The sequence below is a fragment of the Hibiscus syriacus genome, unplaced genomic scaffold (assembly GCF_006381635.1).
Source record: "Hibiscus syriacus cultivar Baekdansim isolate YM2019G1 unplaced genomic scaffold, ASM638163v2 tig00109983_pilon, whole genome shotgun sequence".
Lineage (NCBI taxonomy): Eukaryota > Viridiplantae > Streptophyta > Magnoliopsida > Malvales > Malvaceae > Hibiscus > Hibiscus syriacus.
This window is the reverse complement of record NW_024062549.1, coordinates 367,872-387,139: the sequence shown is the minus strand read 5'-3', so window position 1 is coordinate 387,139 and position 19,268 is coordinate 367,872. Positions and strand designations below refer to the sequence as shown.

Here is a 19,268-nt window from a genome sequence, read left to right as displayed (position 1 = left end):
TTCGAAAAGAATTTTTTTTATGGATTTTACTTGTTTGAAAATTTAGAAAACTCTTAAAAGGACTGTTATATTTGGGGATATAATCCTTAGCTATTAAATAATAATCTTGAAGATATTTTTTTGCCTTTAGTAAAGATAATTGTTGAAGATATCAAATGGTATTTTATTCCAAGTTTTCTACTCATCTGTAAGGACACACTATGTTTATTTAAGGAGGCTTGTAGTATCTAGTAGGTTATGAGCTTCATTACTATTTTGCATTAACCAATTTACTTAGAAACATTGTCTATTGTTTTTAAGTTGTTTTTTATTGTGTTATGAATGTATACGTTCAGTAATCAGTAGGGAATACATGAAGGTTAAAATAATAGTGATATGTGCATTATAGAATATTTACAACTAGCAATGAGTTGAGTTGAGGGTAAAATCGTCTTGTAACACTCTAACTTTGACTTGATCATATCCGGAGGATTCCAGTGTTACATGAATTCACCCAACATCTTTAAATTATAATCTTCTGATCATAATACATAAAATCAGTATTAGTTAAATTATAAATTATAGAGCTTCATAGTTTAAATCGGGGTAAATCAAATAATAGAGTTATAGATTGTTACAAAAAAAACATAAGGTTTTACGAATACATAGACAAAACAAGAACTAAGGTATTGTAGTGAACACAACTTGGTGTTGGAATCTCTCTGTGATGATGTTTGTTGGATGTTATCTAATCTAGTCACATGTGAATGAAAACATTCGAACGTTGAGCTTGAAAAGTTCAGTTGCACACAAGCACGCAACTATAATTCATGCAGTTTATAATATAAGCTTGCAATATAAGTATATGCATGGATTTATGGAAACAACAAGCATGAACCATCACAATATAGGTCACATAGTAATAACATAACATGCATCATTACTATGAACATTGCACAACAAAACATAATAGTAGTTCGATCATATGGTCTGAACCACACAACATTAGAACAATGATCAATATGATGCCCGATTCACATAGCAACAAAAAAATAAAACAACAAGGTGTCTGATCCACAGGGCATCAGACAGTAAAGTGACATGGCGTCTGGCCCACATAACATCCGACAGTAGAGTGACATGGTGTCTGGCCCACATAACATCAGACAACCCTCATACGACTCCATACATAGTGCTAACTTAGTCCTCATAGCATCAAATAGCACAAATCATGAATATTATTCACTTACCCAACAACACACATGATCGGGTATCAAACAAGACCAATGCACATGCATTAACAATCATTGAGCAATACGTCTAACTCTACATTATATTTTCCTACATGAAGTCCTCTTAAGGTGTCCTCCATTAATGTCCTCTAATAGTATCGTCCTTCATGACACTTCTCAATTGAAATACTTCTAACACCCTAAATCCATATTGGGCTTAGTGTGCCACATTGGGCCACCAAAATGATCACTACCTGAAAAAAATTTCATTTCCATCATAAAAATAAGTTATAGTAAATTCAAACCATAGAATTTATAAAACTGGTTAAAACATGTTTACAAATCGGAGCTCCATTTAATAATATTCTACAAAATAATTCCAAATATAACATGGTTTATAAAACAAATACTAATAAAAGTGCTATAGATACTTATGCCCACTATAGTATACCCTAAAAACGGATGTTAGAATTCTATGGTAATGGTGTTCCCCAAACTACTCAAGTTCACTATACTATAAACGAAAACATCTGAACTTTGAGCTTCACAAGCTCACTAGTATATACCACTAATCTAATGTGCATCACGAATTTCATAAATATAAGCACACTAGTAGATTAAGAAATGAGCAATGAGTATATACATAATACATAAATCGAAGACATATCATGCTTAAGATCGTCAATTTCATTAGCTCAACAATATAAGTCTCATGAAACTAAAGGGGTTTAGCCATGAACTTTCATAAATAATCAAGAACAAAATATTCAATCACATCATCAATAATACCATATATCTATTGATCTTATCTAACATCAGGTATATACGTATATATAAGTGTTATCATGTATCAGTGTAGATCTTACCACTAATGTCGCAACAATATACATATGTGTATTTAAATCTTGTCACTAAGGTTAGTTAGATATTTGTTCACCAAAAAGATCACATTGTTAAAGGTCACGTATATCGATACATCTTAAATGTATATAAGTAATTGAGTCTAAAATCATAAAAGCAATCATCCTTATATCAATAAGGTCAAGGTTTAATCTTACTCACATCACTAAGGTCAGCAACAATACCCTTACACCCCTCTAAGGCCTATCATTGGAACTTTGTGCCAATTAATCTTTCTTTATAATAAAACCAACCTTATTTGTCACTTAATCTAATAGAAATATTCTCATAACTTTACTCTTAAAGGGTATTTTAAGTATTTAATGAGTTAATAATTAATATTAATCTCAATATAATGCTCTGGAATGACAAAAATCCTACAAATTTGGGAGGAAAGTTTTCTTGAGAAAAACTTATTGCTTCAGAAGATATTTCTTTTGAGTTTTTCAGTGGAAGAAGAACACCAAAAAAAGAGGCAAGGAACATGAAAAGGAAAGAAGAAATAAAAGGGATGATGACATTCTCTACCAACCCATTAAGTTTATATGCCAAGCCTACACATATAATAGGGATAAAGTTTGCTTAATTTTTTTAATGGGTAATTTACACTCTAGGTCCTTTCTTAAATTAAAACCCTCTTTCTAACCCATTAGGTTCAAAACATATCTAAATTGAGCTTAAACTTAGGCCAACGACCTCAAAACACGAACTAAAATAATTTTTCAAGGCTCGGGTCTATGCTCGAATATTTTGTTCAAAAATTCAAGTTGTTACATGTCTCTTGTATTGAAGATATATAATAGATTTATCTGAGAAAGACTTCACAAACATTATATTTTAACTTGATTTACACAAACAATCTATTGTCTAATATACCACATCATGGTTTGATATAAATCAGAGGTTCAAGAACTATAATTTAAAAATGTAGCCAACCATAAACAATTAGAAGCTTTTAAGATTTGGTCCAATTATATAAGGTTTAATTAAAAAAAAGGAAATTTTACTATTGAACTCAATTCTAATGTTGAGTTGATAAAGCCCAAACTTATATTGGGCCTTGTAACACCCCCAATCCGTACCCGACCCGGATACGAATCCGATGTGTCACATTAACTTTTCAAAACATTAACTTTTAACAAAATAACTAAAATTCAAGTTCACATTGAAAACAAAATTGAATAATTTACATTTATTACAATCGTACTCTTTTACAAAACCGATCAGAGCAAACCTTGTTCAAATCTTTATTTACATGCCAACTACTTTCATTATAACAAAATACATACAATTCAATACTTTTATGATCTGATCTTCTGAAAGGAGAAGCTAACATGTCTTGTCTCTCTTAGTTCCTTAATCCTCTTGGAACCTACGTGTGAAACACTCACACGCTAAGTCGTTGACTTAGTGAGGCATAAAAACATATAATGGAAACTCTAAATACTTAACAATTCATGACCACTTTATACTATGATATCACATAAAACCATAGAATATTCATATAATCAAATGTATACATACCCATATCTCGTTATTATCATCATTAACCTCATTTAATATCATCATATCATACATGATCATATACTATCTCATGTAGCAAATACATACCTACACATATCTCATCAATATAATCATTCACCTTCTTATAATTATAAATATTATTATCCTTAATCCATCTTATCATCAAATCTTGTACTTAACATTTATACACATCAAAACATATAATATCACACAAGGTTTCTTATGTTATATCTTTTATTTTCCCATGGTACACTTGTGAGAACTAAAGATATGTGAGTACATAGATGTTGAACATATATGCTATCACCATAGCTCGTATAAGGTCCCACTAGGAGCATATAAAATTGTTCCGAAGAACCACATAAAAATGTGCTGAAGGACCACATAGAACCTTCGACTCTTGGTATGCCAACTATACCCCTAGCTCTTGCATCACATAACATGGGCATTATCATTTATGTTGTCACATATTCACATATTCATATCACATAGGCATATAATTCACATCACATGACTTATATCTTGTGATCATGTAATCCTATAACTTCTTATTACATAGCTCATAGTCATATGGCTTATATCATAGACATGTATTCATATGTTTATATAGTCACATAACTCATTCACATATACATGTTCTCCTATAGTTCATATCATTTCTCATATAATCACATATGTCATATCATATGTCTTATTTTTCATGTTTATATAATCATTTATATCTATACCACATAGCTTATATTCCAGGTTCACGCCATCACATAATTCAATTATATCATTTAACATAGATTATCACACCGACATGCATTCACATAACTCATTTAACATACATAGTATAACATGTAGCTCATGCAATAACATATGACACATACACTCATATTCATATGCTCTAATATGGAAAATGGACTTATCACAAGTCTTATTTCCATAAAATATCATATATATAATATTATGCATTCACCTGGCCTCACTAGTCCAATCAAACACGTACAACTTTTTCTTTGTCGACCTTATCTCGTTGACTCATCCGATACTTGCTTCCGATCGATATCTACACAATTATATGGCTTATATGAATATCGGAGTTCAAATTATTCGGAAAGATTCTTATTAATATAAACTAAAAAAAGCACTAATTTCATAATTCCAACTTAAGTAGTATAGGTACTACAATACAATACCGATACCTTCATGTTTATAGTATCGATACCATCCCACGGTATTGATACCTATTCGGGATTCTGTAATTTCATCGCAAGAATGGTACCAATACCTCTCCATTGGTATCGATACATATGGTATCGATATTATCATCTCGGTACTGATACCCCATGAAGATTAATTCCACTTTTGTCTTATGGTATCGATACTGTTCATGCAGTATCGATACCTACACCAAATTTTCACTTATTTTTGCCTTGTAGTATCGGTACTTACTCAACCAGTACTGATACTACTAACCCATATTAAACTTCTTTAAACTCGTAAATTACTAGAACTTTGTTATATTTCTCATTTTACTCTTCTATAAAGCTTTTATACTCAACTATATACTCTCAAACTAACTTACTTCACTTTAACACACTTTAACATCTCATCTTCTCATAGAACACTTGTAACAAAAAATCATACCAATTATTCAACATGTTTTAAATCCACTTCTACTATTTCTATCTTCTTAATTATACCCTTGACAAGTCAGATATGACTTCAAAATCCACTTACAAACTCTCTCCCAACCGTTCACTTAAAAACCCGTTAAATTAAATCCCCATAATTTGTCATTCTTTTAAGTTTCTATCACTCTTTAAGCTTCCATACATTTTCTAACATCCCCAAGAATCAAAACCAAATATAATTTACAAGAAATAACCGACTGAAATATTCATTACCTCAAGCTATGGAGTCATGGTGGAGAGAAGAAGAAGAAAGATGAAGAGAAGTGTCTAGATTTCCTTTTCCTTCTTTTCTCTTCCACGTGTAATTATAATACACAAGAGAATGAATTTAAAATTCATTTCTTGCCAAATTACCATTATGCCCTTCAATCTTTTCATCTTTACTAATCAATCCAACCCAAAGAGTTTACAATTAAGTCCCTAAACTTTTCAATTTTTCCTAAATTGATCACCTAATTTCAAAATCTTTCATTTTAGTCACTAACCCAATTTTTGGGATGTTACAAATTCCCCCCTTTAAGAAAATTCATCCTCGTATTTTCACTGCACATATAGATGAAACTACTATCTACACATATATTCTAATGTTCTCATGTTGCCTCCTCAATTTAATCTTTCGTTTTTACCGTTACTAAACTTGCCTTTCACTCATTCAATTCTTCACTACCTTTTTCCTTTATACATCCATATTATGTCACTTATCATGTAGACAGTAACTTCAATTCTTATCACTTAAAATCATAAATCCATTGATTTTCTTCATCAATCTCTAATTGCCTTGCAATAATAACCAAACCTTTATTTCATTATCATTTCAAAAATAATCATGATTGTCCTTAACAACTTGATTAAAGAAAATATAATCATTCGATTATATCTTAAACTTCTTTAATACATATAAATCATTCTTTATCTCTCTGACTATGTCTACTTGATCGAAGAACACACCTTAAACCTTCATCAGGTGATTAAGAAATACATCTTACGGAATCAAACAATCTTTTCATATCACCCTTGTCATACTTGATCCTTTAAAATCCATCTTTTCATTTCTTTATCTATTTATTCTTCCAAAACTCAATATCTCCTTGTAATATAGATCATATATTTTCTTTCATGCTCTCATACTCTTTCCCATATCATTTATCTCTATTTACCAATCTTTATCACATCTTCATAACTTTGTTAATCCACACGAATTGCACAAAACCTTATTCTTATAAAATCCTTATCTTTTTAACTACATCACATCTACATGATCCAGGTACACAACTATACATAAATTCACGCCATACCTGATTAGCTCCACCTGATATTTTCTTCAAATCTTTTAACTTTATATACTTATCATCACATAACCTTGTTAATCAACACTAACTCTTTCAATCTAGAGTTGAAGTCATCATCAAATCAATCATTCATTTTCTTTTCATTCAAAATTTACTCAAGGGTAACTTGCTCAACTTACTACACCTACACTCTTACTCATACACAATACAATTCCCTTAGTTCGAACTCAAATATTCTAACTTCCTTTTTCTTATAAACTGATCACCGATGTACTCATTCTTGAATTCTTATAAAAACAATAATATCATCACTCTATCTTTTAACATTCTCTTGATAACATTCATCCACTATACTCTAATTTGCCCACGTAGCAAAGAAATTACTCCACTTCAGAGCAATGGAGACCCTCTAACATTATTAAGACGTATTTTTAACCTTTTGAAAACAACTTTTGATCTTATAAAGGCATTTCCTGAGGTGTTCGCTCTTCATCCTGCCTGGCCAGGGCAGGTGAATTGCTACTACCTTCAGATATATTGCCTCTCACTTCACTTCGAAACTCTTATGATCACACTTCTATTATAACATAACAATCATATTCTTATAACAAGACAACATACTCCTTATATTATCATATCAGAAATTTTCTTTTTTTGGTATGTACACATTTTAAAACTCATTTGACTTCGGTTTAAGCTTAGAATCGGCTAAACCTTAGCTTTGTTACCATTAAATGTAACACCCCCAACTCGTACCCGACCCAGATAAGAATCCGAGCTGTCACATTAACTTTTCAAAACATTTACTTTTAACAAAATAACTAAAATTCAAGTTCGCATTAAAAACAAAACTGAATAATTTACATTTATTACAATCATACGCTTTTACAAAACTGATCAGAGCAAATATTGTTCAAATATTTATTTACATGCCAACTATTTTCATTATAACAAAATACATACAATTCAATACTTTTCTGATTTGATATTCTGAAATGAGAAGCTAACCTGTCTTGTCTCTCTTTGCTTCTTAATCCTCTCGGAACCTACGTGTGAAACACTCATACGCTAAGTCGTTGACTTAGTGAGGCATAAAAACATATAATGGAAACTCTAAATACTTAACATTGCATGACCACTTCATACTATGATATCACATAAAACCATAGAATATTCATATAATCAAATGTATACATACCCATATCTCGTCATTATCATCATTAACCTCATTTCATATCATTATATCATACATGATCATATATTATCTCATGTAGCAAATACATACCTACACATATCTCATCAATATAATCATTCATCTTCTTATAATTATAAATATTATTATCCTTAATCAATCTTATCATCATATCTTGTACTTTACATTTATACACATCAAAACATATAATATCACACAAGTTTTCTTATGTTATGTCCTTTATTTTCCCATGGTACACTTGTGAGAACTAAAGATATGTGAGTACATAGACGTTGTGCACATATGCTGTCACCACAGCTCATATAAGGTCCCACTAGGGGCATATAAAATTGTCCTGAAGGACCACGTTGAAATGTCCCGAAAGACCACATAAAACCCTCGACTCTTGGCATGCCAACTATACCTCTATCTCTTGTATCACATAACATGGGCATTATCATTTATGTTGTAACATATTCACATATTCATATCACATAGGCATATAATTCACATCACATGGCTTATATCTTGTAATCATGTAATCCCATAACTTCTTATCACATAACTCATAGTCATATGGATTATCTTATAGACATGTATTCACATGTTCACATAGTCATATAGCTCATTCACATATACATGTTCTCCTATAGTTCATATCATTTCTCATACAATCACATAGGTCATATCATATGTCTTATTTTTCATGTTTATATAATCATTTATATCTATACCACATAGTTTATATTTCATGTTCACGTCATCACATAATTCAATTATATCATTTTACATAGATTATCACACCGACATACATTCACATAACTCATTTAACATATATAGTATAACATGTAACTCATGCAATAACGTATGACACATACACTCATATTCATATGCTCTAATATGGAAAATGGACTTATCACAAGTCTTATTTCCATCAAATATCATATATCTAATATTATGCACTCGGCTGGCCTCACTAGTCCAATCAAACACGTACAACTCTTTCTTAGTCGATCTTATCTCATTGACTCATCCGATACTTGCTTCTGATCGATATCTACACAATTATATAACTTATATGAATATCGGAGTTCGAATTACTCAGCAAGATTCTTATTAATATAAACTAAACAAATCACTAATTTCATAATTCCAGCTTAAGTAGTATCAGTACTACAGTACAGTACCGATACCTCCATGCTTGTACTATCGATACCATCCCACGATATCGATACCTATTTTGGATTCTGCAATTACATCGCAAGAATGGTATCGATACCTCTCTATTGGTATCGGTACTTATGGTACCGATAATATTACCTCAGTATCGATACCCCTTGAATATTAATTCCACTTTTTCCTTATGCTATCGATATTGTTCATGCAATATCGATACCTACACCAAATTTTCACTTATTTTTTCCTTGTAGTATTGGTACTTACTCAACCAGTAACATACTATTAACCCATATTACACTTCTTTAACCCCGTAAATTACCAAAACTTTGCTATCCTTCTCATTTTACTCTTCTATATAGCATTTAAACTCAACTATATACTCCCAAACTAACTTATTTTACTTTAACACACTTTAACATCCCATCTTCTCATTGAACACTTGTAACCAAAAATCATACCAATTATTCATCATGTTTTTAATCCACTTCTACTTCTATCTTCTTAATTATACCCTTGACAAGTGAAATATGACTTCAAAATCCACTTACAAACTCTCTCTCAACCGTTCACTTAAAAATCCCTTAAATTAAATCCCCATAATTTGTCATTCTTTTAAGTTTCTATCACTCTTTAAGCTTCCATACATTTTCTAACACCCCTAAAAATCAAAACCAAACATAATTTACAAGAAATAACCAATTGAAATATTTCTTATCTCAGGCTATGGAGTCACGGTGGAGAGGAGAAGAAGAAAGATGAAGAGAAGGGTCTAGATTTCTTTTTCCTTCTTTTCTCTTCCACGTGTAATTATAATACCCAAGGGAATGAATTTTAAATTCATTTCTTGCCAAATGACCATTATGCCCTTCAATCTTTTAATCTCTACCAATCAATCCAACCCAAAGAATTTACAATTAAGTCCCTGAACTTTTTAATTTTTCCTAAATTGGTCACCAAATTTTAAAAACTTTCATTTTAGTCACTAACCCGGTTTTTGGGATGTTACAGACCTAATGTAATGCCCTATACCCTGATCAGACAATCAATCGAGTATATGATGTCACACTAAATTTCAACATCCATGTTAATAAAAAAAAATAAGATCCATTATCTTGTTTATGTTATTTGCTTTAAATCGGTAAGAGAATTATTGATAAATGCCATGACAACACTTGGTTGCATGCCTAGTTAAAAACCTCCTAACCTAAATGGAGGAAAAAAGTACATTCAACTAAGCTAAAAAAAAAGGAGCAACAGACCATATGGATCATCTTAGTAAAGCAACAGGGACAACCTAGCAACAAATCCACATAATCGACTCTAATACAAACGCATCAGACAACTGAATATAGAGAAGAGATAACAAAGCAACCAACAGAATAAAAGAAAGATAAGATCAAGGCAATTCACACACCACAAGAGCACAGAAAGTCACCACCAAGCTTTGAATAAACCCGATCTTGACACGTCAATGAGAGCCAACCACCCTGCCATAAACCTACATCCTTTAGGCAAAAGATTAAATCTCACAAGTTTAATTAGATTACCAAAGCATCAAAATTTGGATACCTGCATAGCCTGCGTAAATTGTCTTGCCGGTTGTCCTTATAATGCCAAGAATTCTACAGACAAAAATTATCTTGAATCAGCAACTCAGGCATGTTCTCTTTAACTTGATACAATTGCTTTGAGCTCCCAGGCTCATTTGCTTTATTTAATCTGTTTTGCAGGCAGGATGTACTATCAGGACAGAGCGTGGAGTTCAGTTCGTAATTAAGAATCCATTCGAAGTAGGCCGAGACGATGATATCGGTGGAAGAAGGTGGTTTGTGTACTTCAATAAGATCGATTACATAAAAGATGATTTCGTGATCCTGTCAGGTATGAAAAAGTAATAGTGAAACCTGAATACATATAACTTCATACTTTTGTTTTCATAAACTTAAGGGAAGCTTCGGTTTCGTGTCCGACAGCGGGAGTTTTCGGCACAACTGCAATACTTTTCAAATCACGAATAAGAGGATTAAAACTTTCAGAGGCACTTGGTTCTGGATTCAGTTGCAATGGTAATAATGTTGCTTATCTTGCTGGAAGCTCAGGACCTTTGAATGCCTATGGATTAGATAGAAAACAACTATCGAATATACCAATTCGAGCAAGGCCTGGACCATCGATCTATTCATATTACTCTTCTTCATTGGGTTTCACAATCCAGGTTCGATTTTTTCCATCGATAGAAACTTAACTTGCAAGAAAGTACTACTGGATTGTAGGATCATTTGGTCTATATGGGTACTGTAGGTTTCCTTCATTCATTGTCCAATTTTGTTTTAGTGCAGAGTGCTGTACTTCCTACTGCTTATCCTTACATCTTGTTTAAAGGGATTACGACATTTGGATGGCCGACTGGTTACTGGTTCTTTCATGGTGTTATTGATAAGCTGAAACATTTCATAGGTTCTAAGTCAAGCCAAGCAATGGTGCTCAATGAAATGGGGCATGACAAGAGTAATGGGAAAATCACATTCAATCAGGAAATCGATAAAATTCGCTTTAATCCACCCCATGACCCTTTGCTACCACGAAAAAGTTGAGGCCTTCCAAAGGATTACCAAGAAACTAGGGGTAATTCTCTTCATGGCCAAGTACCGAAGTACATCGGTACATCTTCTAGGAGGATGCAATGCATCTTCAGACTTTTCGAACGGTGTTTGTAGTTCAAAAGGTCAGATTTTCAATCCAGAGGTTCCTGGTCTAGTGCACCAAGGTCTCTATGTTTGTGATGCTTCTCTAATTCCATGCTCGGCCGGTGTAAACCCGTGCCTTACTATCGCAACAGCTGCTGAGCATGTAAGTAAGCACATTGTGAAGGATATTCTCAAGTACAAAAGTCAAAACTTTACAGATTTTGTTTCTAAAGTGGTAGATCACAATCCATATAAAGAAACACACGATCAAGGAGAGATAATATGTGTCTATCAAAGAAATCATGGGAGGCTATGTTGGGGGTATGCCATGCACAGCTTCTCTGATAATGAAGATAAACTTGCAGAACCAGAACAACAACGATATTTCGAATAGGTTTACGAGAAAATCTTATCCAACTTTAAAAGGGAAAGTTGGTGGTTACCTTGTTTTCAGAGCAATAGAGAAGGATAAGCTGCATATTATAGATGGGGAAGTAGACATGTTTGGAGTCAATTGCAGAACACCTTACACGCGGTATATGCACTAACGCCTTCTCCTTGCCGCTTCTTCCGGTTCAAGGTACAATAAGGCATCCATTTGCATTCCTCTGAATTCTCCTTTTTCTTTTCCTAGAAAATTAATCTGTAACATTAATTGACTAAATGCAAGTATGTTCTTGAGGGAAAGAAGATAATGAATCCTTTTCCTTTTGCACTTAATTCTTGGAGTGAGACAACAACATTGTATGTGACATTCAAAAGGGTTGCTGGGAAGAAGAAGGGTTGAACTTAAAAGGGGTGCTTAGAATTTCCATTATTGAACTACTGAAAAGCCTATTTAGCCTTGAAGGAAATGGAAAAGGAAGATTTATTGATCTTTTCTCATCGAATATCCTTGGAACCTATATTTTGCAGATACCATATCAAATTAACAAAGAGTACTTGACGGATTCTTCCGACAATTCTTCTTATCCGGCGAGTACTTTCCATCGGTTAGAAACAGGAATGCACAAGTCCGAACCTCTTAAAGATCCTTACAAGTTATAATCCAGTGATCTTTGGTTGTTTGATTTATTTATGCATTTCTATGAACATGTTTATAAGTTGTAATTTTGATTGCTTACTCTATATGATGCAGAAGATGGATGTGACATCAGTTGCCTGCAGTGGAGCTGTGACCAAAGTAGATGGAAGCTCAATGAAGAAAAGCAACCAGTTCTTCTACTTAATGGCCATTCCACTGAGAGTTTCTTTCTGCCAAAGGAACCGAACGATTTAATTAGGACTTTACTGGCAGAAGGGCACGAAGTATGGCTACTTCAATCGAGATTGCACGTATCGCATCCCTCGAACAACTTCACCGTTGACCCCATTGGAAGATATGATATACCTTCTGGCAGCAAAAGATGTGAAAAAACTGTAGATGTAATCACTTACTCATACATCTAATTGATTTCTTTCTGCATTTAATTTGCAGTACTCGAAAAGATACATGAATTTCATGGTTCGAGCGCGAAGGTACATGTGGTTGCGCACTGTGTCGGAGGATTGTCCATTCACATAGCTCTCTTGGGAGGACATATCTCTCCAACTCAAATCGCGTCGTTGTGTTGCACCAACTCTTCGATGTTCTTCAAGGTGACTACTTTAGCCACAGTCAAAATGTGGCTCCCTTTGGTCCTGGTGAGTTTTCCCTTTTAATGTCAATTCGATATTTCTTGATCCTTACGCTTCCATCTAAACCGAGCCAACCTGCAGATTTCAATGGCATTGCTAGGCGAGAATAAGATTCTGCCAATGTTAGAGACATCAAAGGCCAGTTTAAGACATAGGCTCTTAATAGCGATCGCCCGTTGGCTACCTAGGTACGAAAGATGCACATGTGATGAATGCGAGGTCTCTTCGGGCATATTCGGCAATGCATTCTTTCATCAAAATGTCACCCCAACAATACACCACTGGTTAAACAAGCAAAGCACAACAAACTCCCCTTGGCAGCATTTCCTCACCTGAGGAAAATCTGCAAGTCCGGGTTCGTCGTGGATAGTAACGGAAATAACTCATATTTGATTCACCCAGAGAGAATGGCGAAGTGTTGTAGTGACACCGGAGACCACATTTCTAGCAAACAAGTATGTGAAGATGCATCAACCAGGTTTCAGACATGAAAGGGTGGTCGTAGATGGATATGGACATTCAGATTTGTTGATTGGCGAAGAGTCTGGTAAAGAAGTTTTCCCTCACATCTTGTCCCACATAAGGCTATCTGAAGAACGGAAAATGTTGTGAGGATTTCCGAGGGAAAGAAATACAGTAAAGAAGCCATGGAATGGACGGCAGATCCTTACCAAGGCTATGGAGGATCTGAAAGTTGTTGGTTTTCGACAATGATTGTAGTCGTTTTATTGGCTTTATTATTAGTTTTTATGTTGAAATTCATATGATTTATTATACTTTTTTTCTTCATATTGTATATGATTGCAAATGTCATGATGATTTACAGATTCTGCATCTTTCTTTCTCCTATTCCACAGATGCAATAATATGTTCCCTAAGCAGTAATGAAAATGAAAATGAAAACAGATTTTAAACTTCAACTTGGCAATAACTAATGATCAACTTCAGTCTTTTCACTCAAATAGGCTTCATTTTAAGGGTTTTCTTCGGCTCATATTACATGCATCTGATGGTCGATACAGAAATATTTTTTAAGACGGACATATATATAGATTAATAATGCAAAATTTTTAAGTAGGGTGAGCACCATTAGAAAAAATAGGTAATTAATCGGAAAAAATTCAAATTTCAGGATTGATATAAATAAATTTTTAAAATGAATACCATCAATAAAATAAATAATAACAAAAAAAATAAATTTCATGGTGACACTCTCAATGAATCCGTCACTACATATATGCTTTCATATTCGTGTAAATGGTGAAGATTATGAAACAAAATTTAAAATATTAATTATAGTGACATAGACGAAGCATTCAATTAAGACAGTTTGGTCGAGTGGTCTAAGGCGACAGGTTTAGGCTCTGGTCCGAAAGGGCGTGGTTTCAAAGCCATCAATTGTCAATTTCACTTTTCTGTATTATTTTCATGGGTAAAAGTACGACGCAGGTCCCTTTATTAAGCAGGAGTTGTATGTTTATCTTTAAAAGTTTTATATAATGTAAAAGAAATTAGTTTTATACTGATTTAGTATCATTACATAAATAAAACTAGACGATTGAAATTATCTTTTTTTCTAAGTGAATATCTTTTTATTTCTAACTGTTAATCTCAGTTGTCTATATTTTCACTTATTCAACGATCATAAATCAATGTGAAACTTTTATTTTCGAGTAAGTAGATATATTGCATTTTTAATGCAAATATTAGGGTCCAAACTCACACAAAATGTGACAACATAAGCGTCCTTGCGATCAATTAAGAGATAATTAATTGTGTAACTTAATCTTATCTCTTTAAATATAATGATAATTAGTGTATTAAAATTAATAGATAAAAATAATAATGATCAGATCTAATAGTATTAACCGAATTTAGGTTTAATGTGAAAATATGTGCTCTATATATCCCAAAGTTAATTTTTGGTGTCTAAAGTATTTTTGTTAAAAATAGGTGTCTAACGTTTTCTCTGTTACACTTTTAGGTTTCTAACGTTTTTGACGTTATATTTATAGGTATCTGGACTGTAATGGATTTTAAGAGACACATTTAGATTTTATATAATTTTTATTTATTAAAAAACACTCTGAAAAGTTATTTTAAAAAACTCATTTTTTCTGAAATTATAAAAAAAAATCCAAAAGTTCCTTAAAAAATTAATTTCAATTTATTTGACATCGTCGAATGCTGCAAACCAACCAAAATTCCAACGACATAAGATTGATCGAAACCCTTGTTCCAACCTCTAATTACAGCGACCAATCGATGTAAGATTGAAGGTGTTGGTGGTAGTCGACGGTGCTAAGAGATTAAAATTAGGGTTTTTTGGGATTTTTACTTTTTTTATAATTTCAAAAAATATTAGAATTTTTAAAATAAAATTAATTTTTAAGTTTTCTTTTAAACATATTTTGCATGTCTAACACGTGTTAGATAATGACATTTTTTTTAATGGTTGTTACAACCCAGACACCTAAAATATAACGTCAGAAACGTTAGACACCTAAAAGTGTAACGGAGAAAACTTTAGGCACATATTTTTAATGAAAAATACTTTAGACACCTAAAGTTAACTTTAAGTATACTTTAGGAACTTATTTTTTTTTCATTAATCCTTGAATTTAATATTCATTCCTAATATACAACAATATCTTTAATAAAATAGCAATTATATTTAGGGTAAATAACATATTTAGTATCTCAACTATCACTTTTATTATGTTTTGGTCATCTAATTTTTTTTCAAATTCATATCTAACGTCTAGTTTGATTTTATTTTGATCATCTGCTGTTAACAAATTTAATGGTAATATCAATGTGTCATCATAAAATAATGTCATGTCATCATTAAAAAAATATCACGTTGGCAGTTTTGTTAATTTTTTAACAATAGGGGCCAAAATAAAACTAAAAACACAATATTAGGTATATTTTGAAAAAATATAATTGGGTGACCAAAATAGACCAAATTGTAGTTTACCCATATATTTATACCAAACTCTATTTCTCTCATCTTTAAAAAAAAAGACTGCAAAATATAAAATAAATACAAGGCCTTTTTCGTCATTTATGGTTTAGGGTTATTGTTAAACCTAGCTATAAACTAGATGCAGCCGTCTTTCTGCTTCATCTATGAAAGCTTGAGTCGTCGGAGGCCAAATCATCAGATAAAGCTCTCACAAAACCCTGGTCTCCTCTTCTTCATTTCACGTAAGCCATGGTAAGTCTCTCCTTTTCATTGACTGGGTTCTCCATCATACGATCAATCCTGTTTGGCTTCTAAGAAAAAATACGTTTTTTTCTAGGTTGGTATTGTTTACTTGCCACTCGCTTTTATCATGTTGTTGTGCTTGAAAACCTGAATCAAAGTATAGTACCATATGTGCAATTCTCTGTGTTGGTCTTGAAATGGGTAAGTTGAAGTTGGAGCCATTTACTTATTAGATTAGATTTAACCTTGCATTGTATTTTGGCTTTGAATTTTAGGTTCAAATTGAGCCTTTGGGGCTTCCTTTCTAGGGTTTATTGCAACAGGAGATTCTAAGGCAACTAATTTAGTCAATGATTTTGTGGTATTTTCTAGTCAAGGAGAAAGGTTAGGGAGCCGAAGGAGGAAAATACTACCCTTGGACCTGCTGTTCGAGAGGGCGAATATGTTTTCGGAGTGGCTCACATTTTTGCTTCATTTAACGACACATTTATTGTAAGCGAAAGTGATAACCCACAGTTTTTACATTGATTTTTTATGGTAATTCATTTTGTGTAACATCCTGTCATTTGCTTTACAGCATGTGACTGATTTTCTGGAAGGGAAACAATGGTTCGCATTACTGGTATGGTTCATAATTAATTTTAGAAAATGGTTTTTGGTGTTGATTAATGTTGCAGTGTATGTTGATATTCATGTCTGAGGTTGGAATTATTTTGATGAATAGTATTTTTCGAACTTATTACTTTAATTTTTTAAATTTAGGTGGTATAAAGGTGAAGGCTGATAGAGATGAATCTTCTCCTTATGCTGCCATGCTTGCAGCCCAAGATGTTTCCCAACGCTGCAAGGTTTTATCGCTTAACCTCCGACTTGTAACACAATACATGGTTTTTTGCGCGATGAACTTATATTGTAGTTGTCTGGTATATTATAGGAGTTGGGTATTACTGCCCTTCATATAAAGCTAAGAGCAACCGGAGGGAACAAGACTAAGACTCCTGGCCCTGGTGCACAGTCAGCACTTGAGCCCTTGCTCGATCAGGCATGAAAATTGGACGCATAGGTATGGGTTTTTTTTGTTCTTCTGTCTCGAGTTTTCGTTATGTCTATTCGTTTCTAGTCATGTAAACTGACTTGCAACCTTTTGAACTCAGAGGATGTTACTCCCATTCCCGCCGATAGTACTCGTAGAAAGGGTGGTAGACGAGGAAGAAGGCTTTGATTCGTCGCTTCGTATCAATTACTCGCTGCTGCTGTTACTATGATATGCTTGTCGTTTCTGTTTTAAACAATTTTCAGTTTAGATTCAAGCTTGTTTTGGTGTTTTCTATTGTTGCACATTATTCTATCATTGGATTTTGATGGTAATTTGCACACAAACTCTTGAACTCTTAAAAGTTAAGCTTATATTGATAATAGTTTTTCAATCTTGAATATATACAAATCTTAGTCATGTTATGTTATATTTATGGGTAAACTACGTATTTAGTACTTAAACTATTAATTTTGATATGTTTTAGTATTTAAATTTTCAATTTTTTTAAAAAACATACTTAAAGTTTAGTTTTTGTTTTATTTTAATACCTCATTGTTAAGTTTTGAAGAAAATGAAATTCTAGGTATCAAAATATATTTAGCACCTTAATCATACATAAGTTTATAAAAAAAATAAATTTAGATACTAAAATAGATCAAAATTGATAGTTTGTGTACTAAACGTATTAAGTTTTTAACGATGGATTATTAAAATAAAATAAAAAAGTAAATTTGAGATATGAGAAATTTGAAAGTTTAGGTATTAAATCAGATTATAATTGATAATTTTGGTATTAAATGTGTAATTTACCATATATTTAGTTATTATCATTATATTTTTTAACAACTATTTAAAAAATATTTATTAACCGATTACTCTGTTTGATTTAATTAATTTTATTAAATTATTATATTCATATTCCTGATTGATTTGATGTCATGGATTTCAAGGATAATGATTTAGTTGGGAAAATATGTAACAATATTATTTTAGATATAATATCAATTTAAAGGTATTTTTATATAATATTTTAATAAGATAAATAAAAATCTTTACTTAGCAAAAAAATAATATTATAGTTGTATTTGTATATAAATTCCTGTCCATTTCGTCTATAATTATTTATTGAATTAGTTTTTATAAATATATTTTAAGAGTTATCAAGAGAATCATAAAACATTTTTAAACCATCAATCAACAAAACTCAAGAACCAAACCCATAATTAAATTTTATGGATAAGAAATGTGGTTAAAAAGGAATCATAAAGTATATTTAAATATTCGATCAATAAAATTCAAGAGCCGACCTATAATTAAATTTTATGCATATAAATTCATTAAGTGCATCAGTCGTTGTAGCCGATTGTTGTGTTGTTTTTCTGTTCTCGTGTTGGATCGTTGTTGTTTGGTTTGTGTTTGGTTGCTCCCAATCGTTCGATGATCTCCCTAGTTGTTGTGTTTCGATGGTTCATATTTATGGGCTCCTGTTATGGTCGTTTTTGATTATTTTTGGGGTCGATCCCGGATATTTTGGGATCTTTCTGTTGTGGTCTGTTGTGATTCCGTTTCCAACGTGCTTCACCAGTCGTTCCTCGTTTGACCGAACGTTCGCGCGTGAGCTCCATATGGCGCCACTACTTAATGTGAAAACCCTAAGTTAGAATTTAAGCTGTGTCAAGCCCA

At 32.4% G+C, this 19,268-nt stretch overlaps 1 protein-coding gene and 1 pseudogene across 1 annotated transcript; both read left to right on the top strand.

Annotated features, from left to right (window-relative positions):
• The first annotated feature begins 10,445 nt into the window (after nt 1-10,445).
• On the top strand, nt 10,446-11,568 carry LOC120211760. The gene is made up of 4 exons (XM_039210239.1): nt 10,446-10,631; nt 10,705-10,855; nt 10,948-11,189; nt 11,314-11,568. The coding sequence occupies exons 1-4, from the start codon at nt 10,446-10,448 to the stop codon at nt 11,566-11,568; spliced, it is 834 nt and encodes a 277-aa protein (XP_039066170.1).
• Nucleotides 11,569-16,488: 4,920 nt separating this feature from the next.
• On the top strand, nt 16,489-17,920 carry LOC120211744 (annotated as a pseudogene).
• The last annotated feature ends 1,348 nt before the right edge of the window (nt 17,921-19,268 follow it).